The 11603-nt window shown below is 30.9% G+C and overlaps 1 protein-coding gene across 1 annotated transcript; it reads right to left on the reverse strand.

Moving 5' to 3' along the window:
- Positions 563-6559, reverse strand: LOC109228375. Its single transcript, XM_019393519.1, has 8 exons — positions 5992-6559; positions 5476-5543; positions 4799-4865; positions 4513-4667; positions 4338-4408; positions 3242-3310; positions 1398-1498; positions 563-1171 (listed from the first exon to the last, which is right to left on the reverse strand). Exons 1-8 carry the CDS (start codon positions 6250-6252, stop codon positions 878-880), a joined length of 1086 nt encoding a protein of 361 aa, XP_019249064.1. The 5' UTR covers positions 6253-6559; the 3' UTR covers positions 563-877.

Raw genomic sequence — 11603 nt, forward strand, 5'->3', positions numbered from 1 at the left:
GCAAAAATGTAGCTGCACTGTTTTAACTTTATAAAAACATATACTCCATTTACACAATTAGATCATTATAATATACTAGGAATTATTAAATTACAGCTAAAATTTTGTTAACAGTGATGTATATATCTTATGCATTTTATATTACTTTTTTGGGGTTGTATTTCTACTTACAATTCATATCGTAGACCTTTTTAATATCAGTGCACAGGCTAAATATTTTTCTCTGCCTATTACGCGAACACAATTGCGATTTATCTATCATTTTTTCTTTTTAATCTAGAAAAGCTGTATTTGTGTTTCTTTTAAAAGTAGTTTACCCTTTCTTCCTTTATGCTTCTCTAATTTATTGCATGTCTTGAGAAGGAGAATTAGATTATCATAACATATGTAATAATGGAAAGATCCCAAAATTGATAAAATAATGGATAGTTACTTGATTTATATGAGCCTCTCCCAGCAAGAAATTACAAGCACCACAGAGTTCTCAAACGAGCCTTTCAAGTTACTCCTTTTAGTTGCATGATATTTACACTACTGTGTCTTGAGATCTAAAGTCACATAGTCACATAGCAACCATAGTTTTGACGCCATTCCAACACAAAAGAGAAAACTGTCAAATACCAAAAGGGAGAGAGGGTCGTAATTTTTTATTTTTTTTCAAAAAAAAAAAAAAGAAGAAGAAAGAATAGAGTTAAGAATGAGCTTCATAGCTGATCCACGTTACTTCAAAAGCAAAAAGGTTATCCGATCATGAACTCCAACTATAAGTGTAAATTGCAAAAGACATCTTAGGGAAAGAAGCAAACGTGTTACCTAGTTCCAGGAAGAACAAAAGTTGCAAATTGGTTTTTGCCATCTGCAGGAACTTGGCCCTGTTCTAAAGATTGTCCATTTGTGTAAAAGCAATGTTCTTGGTTCTTGAAACTCTATGCCCAACAAAGATGGATATACCAAAAGCTACTACTGAAAAGAGAAGAGAGAATGCTGTAGCAGTGTCCCAAGGACTTCTTTTTGGCACATCAGTGAGCTCAGAACCATCTGGCAAGATATTCAACGGTATCCAATGGCAGCTAATTGAAAAGTGACCCGATCCGTGCCATGGTTTTCCATCAACGGGGTACCAAAATGCCACAGACATCTTGCTTGCTCTTCCAATTGTGAATTGAGCGTCCTGTAAAAAATCCACGCCCAACCACAATCAATCAACTTTGCGTCAGTAGAAATTAAAGAGCTGGTTAGGCAGACAGTTGTAATGTAAATAACAAATGCATTAAGCAGAAAGAATTCTGTATAAAAATGCAAGGAAATGTGTTCTACTCCAAAATCTACTGCCGGGGTGCTTTTCAATTGGAACAGCATCTCCATCAATCACTAATGTCAGGTTAGCACTTCATTACCTGTTGAAGGCGATCCATTGTTCTGAGTGGCCTGGAAAATTCAAAATAATATGCACCGGATTGATTGCTGGATGAATATGGGCTGTCATCCTTAACAAAACCTGCTTCAACTTTAAGAGTTAGTGTTGAAATAAAGGTGGTAAAAGGCAAGGAGCTGTAAGGCACAGTAACTAACAAACAACAACCAAAATTTTGTTACACAGGTTTCCTAACATAATTCGCTTGATAAGTCAACAGCCTTCATAATGAGAAGCCACAGTGGAGCAATACAGATACATACAACGCAAACAAGGGCACTGCCTGAGACACAATATTATTTTTCCTCTCATTCCTATTTTTGGTAAGTAAGAGATTTTACTGGAAAACAGCCGCAAGATGGTGCTGGTATATGTACAAAGCTAGGATACAAAAACTCACTCCGATCGCTGAATCTATAGGTAACTGAGGAAGTCATGTAAAGGATACACTCTGTGCTCCTCACTCTAAATACAGCCTTCCAAACCATCGCCACCGTATGACAATCTTGTATGCTTGGACATCATTACACTTATAACATTTAAATATCTCTTATTCCCTGCATTATTGTGTTTATCAAGTTAAAAGAGCATTCTATCTCAGCGGAATCTAAACTGTTCTTCTGTGGTATGGCATAGAGATCTCTACTGATTACAGCAAAAAAATATTCCTAGTCTTTAGCTATGCTATCTTAGAATGCAGGAAAGGTGTACAGAGTCTCTATCTTATCCTTGGATTAGCATGGATGAGGAAAAGAACTTCACTAATATTTTCATAACTTAACTGGTAAATTGCTATTTCGACAAAACCGCATGTGGTTGGAGAACAAAAAGACACTAATGGACATATAGCTCCTGGGAATGTTTGATCATGTTAGACATAGACTTCCAACAAAAAAAAATATCACTTTTGTTCTCAATTTATCATCTTCTGCAATTAGTCCCAAAAATATATTTGTCTCGGCATTTTTTCTAGTAAGGTCTATGTGGATAGAAGTAAATGTTGAGATGAATTTACTACTGTGTTCAAAGTTAGTTCCCTTGGATTCCTCCGGAGTACTAACGATCAATTAATCAATAAACTATCACTCCATCCAAAATTAGTTGGGATTGACTATATGAATCATCTGTATTCATTCTTCTCTTAAGCAAAATTTTCGCCTCAAATCTAGTGCCTAGGTGTTCTCAACCTATATATATGGAAGTGAAGTATAAAAAAAGTAACAACTCAGATATTTCATTCGTAAAAAGAAATACATTTCAAATGGTGCATAACAAGGACATCAAAGCTTGAGTAGTGAAGTGCTATTACTCCATGAGCATTCCATCTTAACTGGTACCGTTTCAAAGTCCAATGAGGTGTCTGTGGAAGTTCAGTTGAGAATCTGGAAAGAAAGAAGTTTGTGCAACACAGGAAGAAGAGGATGACGTTACAGGGTCAATGTGTTAGATCAATGACGTCAAAACAGCCAATTAAGTTGCAGTAGTGCAGAAAGTCGGGGAAGCTGGCTTATCATTTTTAAGACAGTTATCTGAATCGAAGTGAGTTGTATTTCCCTGTTCACTCAGAACAATCCGCTTATAAAGATTTGTTCTATTCTATGATCCCTTTTGTAACTTCCTACAAGTATGGTATCACGACTGTTCAATTCCTGTATGCATGTACTGAAACTTCTAGTTCATAAAAATTTCAAAAAGCTTCCTAATATATTTATGCCTCATGCTATAGGAGAAGAAAGCAGCTTTATTTCTTTCTAATTTGCAAAAGAACAAGTAAAATGTACAGAACTGACAAAATTTTCAGGGATTAGAAACCATATGTTTATTTACCTGAGTGATGAGTCAAGCTACTGTGCCACCAAGTTCCTTTCCAATCATTCTGTGCACTAGAATCATTCGCTGTTATACAAGGAGAAATCAATAGGCAGACCACAGAGAAAAAGAGGAGCAAAAAAGCTGTTGAAACATATGCAATAGAATTATGCAGTCTGGATACTAGAAATTAAAATGGCTTTCCTAACAACACTTTCAGCTTGAGATCAGCTAATTGCCAAATACCTACCAAGAAAATAAAGAAGAATGACATGTCCTGCATTTAGAAAGCAGATAGGCCGCAGTTTCCACCAGATTTTATTTATTTATCTTAATAAGTAAATAATAGCTGCTACAATATTTTGGCGGTCAAAGAGAGAAACCAGTGACCATATAAGTGATCAATGTGTGAGAGTGAAAACCCACCATGTTTCACTTGAGATGTATTCACCCCTATGATATATCTTGCTTCGCATTAGAATTCAACCATCAAGGATCAGTGATGGTCTTTTTTCTGTATATCCTTCATGACGAAATTGCACTACCGTACAGCAGAGAATTATCTTACATCCCAGTCAATTTTACTCGGACAAATTTTCCAGGTTGTTGAAAACAATGTTACAACCATATTTATTTTGCAATTTATTTCCTCATGAAAAGTAGACTCGTTGATACTCAGTGAAGGAAGGACCAACACATTTTTGTACACTGTTAAGCAATAGTTCCCTTTAAGTGTGGGGGTGGGGTGGGAGAGTTCAGTGCAGATTTAGTTCAAAAAGGAGAGAAGACACAAAATCAAAAATCACAGAACGACACACAAACACAAACAAAAAAAACTAATGTTGTAAAACAAAAGGCATGTCCTAATCCTAACAATACAAAATCTATACCAAAATTCAGGTCAAAATGTTGCACACCATGATAACAATAACAAATAATATGCATCCGTCTACGACTTCCTCACTACTTGATGAGTCTTTTGCAGTTCTATGTTAATTTCCATGTCCCAATACAATAGAATGCAATGATACCATTCAACTATTATCTATCCTATCCAATTATACAGATGTTGAGAAAAAGCTTGAAGCTTCCTAAACAAATATTTCCAAATTACCTGAAGGACCGATTCCATCTAAATAACGGCAGTGTGGGTTCCAACCATATAGATCGACCAAATGACCAAACCTGTCCTAGTGTGCCAAAAGGTATGAATTAGTACTTCTTGACTAATTTAATGGCACAAAATTTACTGTAAAATGCTACAAAAAGTGCAGAACAACTTGGTTCACCTGTCACCTCCATTTCCCTCACTATTGTCTACCGGGTTGCCTCCATATAGTCTTCCAGGAATTGCCTTTCCTATTGAGAAATGCATAAGGTCAACTTCGTGGCCCTTGCATGTCTTGTTCGTGCAAGTATCACGTCCCTCTTCACACCCTCCCATCTTGGAGTTATAAAGTACAAGAACTTCTCAGACGTTATTTTAATATGTTGTTCACAATATTTAACAGGAAGAGGGAAATATAAAAGGAAAAAAAATGAAAGAGAAAGGGAACAGATACTGAAGCCACTTACTCTATGATAAGATGCATTTTCACCAATCTGGAACATAATAGCGACAGAGGCAGCCTTGTCATTGTATCTGAAGTGAGCAACAAAAATGAGAGAATTAAAGTCTCAAACAAGAAAAAAAGATGTCAGACATTGTTTGAGGACCAACAATAAAATTTTTGCATTCCTACAGTCAGATGAACTGCAGAGATGATGGTGACAAGTGGGAAGAGAGTGGAATCCCATAAATGATCAAGCTGCTAATGGGTTAAATCAGCACAAGCATATTAGGTAACTGGATGAAAAGGAAATACAGCCTCTTGCACAAGTTACTTGTTACTCTTGCGGTCTGACCAAATTTAATTGATCTTACTACATACTTAATTGAAGAGTCTCCACCTTTAAACTAATCAATCAATCAACCTATTATCCATGCCTCAATTCCAAACTCCACTAATATGAGCTTCAAATTACTCTTTCCATGTCCGAATAAAGGAGGACGTTGCGAGTTAATGGAAAACTTAAAATAAGTCATGAAATCAAGAATCCACCTCTAAACTAATCCTCCTTTATATCTTTTATAACTAAGATGTGACATTTCTTCGAATACCATCCTCTACCTTTCCTTCCTAATTTAGCAGGAAACACAAATTGTGATAAAGCACGATGGTCTCTTGTTCTAAGACTTGAAAAATCCATACCCTTCAGAATATGTGTAATCCCCTTCGACTTGCAACATGAAGAAAATCTCTTTGCCATCATGTGACGCCTGCAAAAGAACAAGAGAACCCTGTGCTCAGACTCATCTCAGTAAATACAATCATCAATCGATCAATCAACTGTGCCTCAATTCCAAACACGTCAAGTGGCCAAAACGAATCATTTCTAACTATTCCCTTTTATTCCGGGCTCATTTCAACAAAATTATGTAGTTGCCCAAAAAAAAAAAAAAAAAAAAACTTGGTGTTTCTTCCACATTGAGTTATGACACAATTATAGTAATTGGAAACTAACTGCGGTGGTTATATGAATTATATGTAGCCATTCCGCTCTATTCAAGCCAATTTCACTAAAGGATAATTTGACAAGAATCAAAAAATTTCAAAAAAAAAAAAGAAAAGGACAAATGCTTGGTCTTTTCTTCACGATAAAAATTCAATTTGACTATATGAATCATATGTAACATTGAGCTGTATTGAGTCAGTTTCACAATGTACCTTGAGGGTCATTTTGCCACCATAATATGCTTTATCTGAATGTGGGTCTAAAGCAGGTAAAAGTGAAAATGCAGAGCCATCTATTTCTTTCCAATCATCAACCTGCCCATCTAGGGTAATTCTCCCTGGCTTGAACTCGGCTTCAATATGGATGTCCGCCTTCGAATCACAGCTCCATTCACCTGATTCCTGGTGCGAGTTTAGACTTCCAGTTTGAGCCAAGATCAGGATCGTCACTAGTACCAAAACTCTTCCTACCATCTTTCAACTACAGATGTTACTGTATCTACACTACTAATTAATTGTTCATTACACAATTTATTATTCGAAACCTAAATTAAAGTCAATGAGGAAAAAAAACAAAAACTTATTAATGTTTACATTAAATCAATTAATATATGAATTTTAAATTAAATTATTTGATTTAAAATAAACATTGTGTGCACCAAAAAAGTTGATAGTCTCGTGGATTGACTTTAACTATACAAGTATGAAAGTGTAATGGAAATATTTTAAGGTTAAATTTAGAAATAGATAAAATAATTCTCGGTTATCTTAATAAATATGAACCTTTACATATTAGCTTGAAGAAGAAGAAGAAAACGGCAAAAAAAATGTGAGTCAATTAGGTCTGAAGGGAAAAAAAAAATAATGCAGATGTTGAAATCATCCTGCGATTAAGTTTGAGATGTGTATATTCCATAGTTGAGATAAAATCACGATATAATTAATTATGAGATTGTAATATTACTTTTATCCCCTAAGATGATGGAATAACTAATCCCGAGATAATTAATCTTGGGATAACTTGTTTCCCAAACAAATGACAAGTCGTTATTTTTGGTGCTGTGAATGGGACAATCTGGATCACAAAACCACATTTTAATGTAAGGTCTTCCGTCATAACTCTTAAAACTATTTTTCTATCTTTGATAACCATTTTCTTCAATTAAGAGAGAGAGAGAGAGAGAAAACGATGAATTTGGCAATTGGTAAATTATTTCATCGATATTGAAAGGTGGTTGCACTTATATTCCCTGTTTTTATATTCCTTCCCCTTGCTATTTTGTATTGTTGTTATAGAAAAACTTAGATCAAGCAGAGCATGAGAAGTTTATACTCTCTTAGGAATTGTGTTTGATTTTCAGAAGACGTCTTGGTCTAATTTCCCTTACCCAAAGTATACTTTTCCAAAAATATTAGTATATATGGTTTTTTTGTTTATATTTAAACAAAAATTGAAAGCTTTTATAAAGTAATAGTTCATTTTTATACATGTAGAAAAATAATGTGAGCGTAAAATTAAAAAGATTATATAGTGCAGGAAGATAAATTGAAGTTCAAAAGTTCAAATTATCAATTTAACCCGCCCTAAAGAAAACCTCCTCTAATAACACTATTTTAGGACTCTAGGTATTTGTTTTAACTAAAGCAGTAAAAATGAATCTCCTAACCAAAATATAATTAGGTAATAGAAAAGAAAAAAAAAAATCTCAACGGCAGTGGGAGCGTAGAAAAGCTGGCATTTTAGCACGTTTCCTAAATCTAAACCCTAAACATTATGGAATTTGGTTTCCTATTTTTCTTCTATTTTCTATTTACTAAATGTTAGAATCCTAATTCCAAATGGTTTGTACTTTTTTGCTTTCCTAAATGGTATAATCCCAATTCATTTAGGATTTGGAACAGACGAACGTACTTAGCGTATATAGAACCTTACTACTATTATATATAGTCTTCATTCACTTTGTTTATACATCACACTTTAGTAACCAAAAACAGTACATAAAGCATGGCACTGTATGTGCCTAGTACTAATTGGCAAGCTATTCATTTTTCCGGTACTGAACACACACCTCGGTGTTGCCATGTTCAGTCAACAATCAAATAGAGCAATGCATCCATTTATATTATATTAAAAGGAGAATAGTATGCATTGTGGTTAAGCCAAGTGGCAAGCTAAAATAAAGCCACTTGGCAATTTTAGGACAACATTAATAATTAATAATTATAAATAAATACATAATTAATGGAAGTAGTTTAATAAATCTTACGCATAATCCAAATAGATCTTAGACAAATCCAATCTTTATATCTATATTTATAAATTTATATGTATATGTGTATCTATATCTATATTTATATCTATATATTTATCCACTCATAGATTTTCTTCTATATTAGCTAGAAATATGGAGGTAAAAATCTATATTATATTGAAAGGAGAATATAAAAAGACTAAAAATATAGAAAGATGTAAATTGAGATAAGCTATGACTATTTATACTTTGGAGCTATAAATAAAACTAAAATTTACTTAAGATACTAAAGATTTATTGAGTTTAAAAATTAAATAAATTCAAGCAGCAAATTAAGATCTTACATAAAGTATACAAATTATTTATAAGGTAAAAACAATTAAATAAACAGTAAAAAATATTTTGTTAACAAGAATAATAAAGTCATATTAATATTGATGAATCATGCAAACGAATATTTTATACGTAGAGATTATTACAACATTTAGATATAATGTGTTCAAATAATTAAGAAAATATTTTTCTATGATTAATATTTGAATTGAGGGCGGTTAGTTTAAATTTGAAAGCATAACATACTTTTTTAAAAATGCGGTCCAAATTAGAAAATAGAATGACAAAAATTATTTGAATTTGAGATGAGAAAGTTTATAAATTTTTATTTATATTATATTAGAATGAGTGTGGTAGAAATAGATATTAAATTCAAACAAGCTAATAAAAATCCACATGACAATGTAATAATATTTTTTATAGAATAATATAACATTAAAAATAAAGAATAAATAGAGAAAAAATAAAAATTCAAATTTTTTTTTTCATAGACAAAAGGGTAAAACTTATTTAAATTTGAGATGAGAAAGTTTTTTATATTATGTTAAGAAAAGTCATAATATGGATAAGTCCATTAAAAATTAAATAATTTAAAATTTTCAAGCAATATTTTTAAAACAAAATAAATATTTATTTTATGATTAAAAAAATTATAGATTTATCTATATTATNATAGTAGTGATAATGATATTAAATAAAGTTAAAAGTTAATGAAAAGCCATATAAAACGTAATAAAAATATATATTAGATTAAAAAATAGCAAAATTACGTTAAACTATTAAATATTTACTATTAGAAATGAAAGGGAAAGACTATTTCAATTTGAGATTAGAAAGTTCTTAAAACTATGATGAGAATGCTCAAACTATGGAGAATACCACGAAATTGAAGTCTTATTTATGAAAAATAAATAAACAAATAAAAAAATAAATAAAAATTAAAAATACATAATATAGGTACTAATAAAAATTTAGATTTAAATTTGTATCTTAAAACTAAAAAAGAAAAAAATTTACGTAAAGAAATAAAATGACAGTGAAAATATTACTACAACATTAGGATATAATGTGTTCATTTCTATGATTAATATCTGAATTGAGTGCAGTTAGTTTAAGTTTGAAAGCATAGCATAAAATTTTGAAATTGCGGTCCAATTTACAACATAGAGTGATAAGAATTATGAATTTGAGATGAATTTATTTCATAAGTTTTTTATTTATGAAAATATCATGCAAAGAAATTAAACAGTAAAAATATTACTACAATATTTAGATATAATGTGTTCAATCAATTAAGAAAATATTTTTCTATGATTAAAATAAAAATTTAAAAATATAAAATTAATTTCTAAAATAGGTAATTTTACTAATGATAGTTCAAAATTAAATTTGTATCTTAAAGCTAAAAAAGAAAGAAAATTTAACTGCATTTAATACAAAAATAATTATAAGAAAACTCAATATATTTGGAACGTAATAATCAAGTAACTTATGTATTAATATTTTAGACTAATTCAAAGTTACAATTTAAAATAAAATATCATATTATTTTGGTTAAGGTAAAATATTAATATAAAAACTAATTAAAATTTATAACAAGGAAGAGATGTATAAAAAAAATAAAGGTAGTGTTAGGATATTTATACTTTAAATTAATTGAAAGATAAATAAATTAAATAATTAAATTATGTTTAAAAATATTACTGATAAATTTAAATGATTAAAAAATTCTGAATAAGAAGATACAAGCATAATAATATACCAAATTTCAAGAATAAAATATTTATATTTGTTAAAGACTATTAAAAGGATAATAAGCAAGATATTAATTTAATTATTAAGCTAATAAAAAATTATATGATAGTATGATAATATTAAATAATAAATAATACAATAACTACAAGAAAAGAACAAAAATAAAAAAGAATTTACGTAAAAGAGATGTGATGAATAAGACATATTTGACTTTCAGTCAAAAACAAAGTGATAGTGAGAATTTTGTTAAAATAATATGATATAATATGCTCAAACAAGACAGATTACAACATGACATATTTAGTATTTTTTAATATTGACACCGAAATGAAATGCAAGTACTAAAATCAAGGGGTTAGGTTGCTACAAATAAAAAAAAAGTTGTCTACTACGAGATTTGAATAATATTTTCATATCCAGCTTTATAATGAATATCTAATGTTATATAATTTTTATCTGAAAGGTTTATATTTTAAGGTTATTTGCACATGATTCAAACAACCTACATCACAATTTGACATGATTTGTATCCGCGCATCGCACGGGTACTAATACTAGTATATATTAGTTGGGCTTTCCCGCCTTCAGGACATGGGTGACTCTAGGGTAAAGCCACTAAAGCTTTTGCTTTAGACCCCTAAGAGTCAAAAGTCCCCTAAAACTTTTAATTAGTAAGATTTTTATAAGTTAAAAAAACATTAACATTTTGTTTCAATACACTACATTGGTTCTAGTTATCAAATATTTTAGTAAAAATTACACGGGGCGCCCTATTTGGTCGCCTCCATTTAACCTATACCCATTTTTTTTAAAATTTTTTAACTTGTACCCACTTTTTAAACAACTTCAACCCCCTTTCTCCTCCTCCTTCTCCTCCTTCGTTATCTTGTTCTTCTTCTTCTTCTTCTTCTTTCTTCTGCTGCTGTTGGTGCTGCTATGAAACTTCAGTTCATGGGATGATTGCCATAAGTATGTTTATCAGATTATTTGAAAACAAATTATATATAATTACGTAAGTTAGTAGATAATAATTTGTGAATATTTCCACGTAGGGAAGTTTAAGGTCACACTTAGTGATTCTTTTCATGATAATTCTTTTCTTTTCACGTTTATTTGTTTCCAAAATTTTATGATTTAGATACTGTTGGCAATCTGATTATTTTATAGTAGTCTGATTATAACAAAACTAATGAATCCAAGGACAAAAAAACTTCAGCTTATTTAGTGGTGAAGTTTTTACAAATGAACTAAATAACTTCAGCATCTTCTGCTGAAGTTTTTGAACAAATAGAGAACAAAACTTATAGCTAGTATGCTTAAGTTCAGCAATAACAAACAAAAACTTCAGCAAATAGAGAACAAAACTTCAGCTACTATGCTTAAGTTCAGCAATACAAACAAAAACTTCAGCACACTTGGTTCAGCACACTTGCTACTTCAGGCCCGTCTACTAGAATGCTGAAGTTTTGCGTGATTGCCTTTGCT

The sequence above is a fragment of the Nicotiana attenuata genome, chromosome 1 (genome assembly GCF_001879085.1).
Source record: "Nicotiana attenuata strain UT chromosome 1, NIATTr2, whole genome shotgun sequence".
Taxonomy (NCBI): domain Eukaryota; kingdom Viridiplantae; phylum Streptophyta; class Magnoliopsida; order Solanales; family Solanaceae; genus Nicotiana; species Nicotiana attenuata.

What these genes read in the sequence shown, in the direction of transcription:
- LOC109228375 (XM_019393519.1), bottom strand. Translation starts at nt 6,252, where the DNA reads ATGGTAGGAAGAGTTTTGGTACTAGTGACGATCCTGATCTTGGCTCAA. An exon ending in GAGGGAAATGGAGGTGACAG is followed by an intron (nt 4,409 to 4,512) that starts GTGAACCAAGTT and finishes ACACTAGGACAG; the next exon opens with GTTTGGTCATTTGGTCGATC. An exon ending in TAGCTTGACTCATCACTCAG is followed by an intron (nt 1,499 to 3,241) that starts GTAAATAAACAT and finishes AAGTTGAAGCAG; the next exon opens with GTTTTGTTAAGGATGACAGC.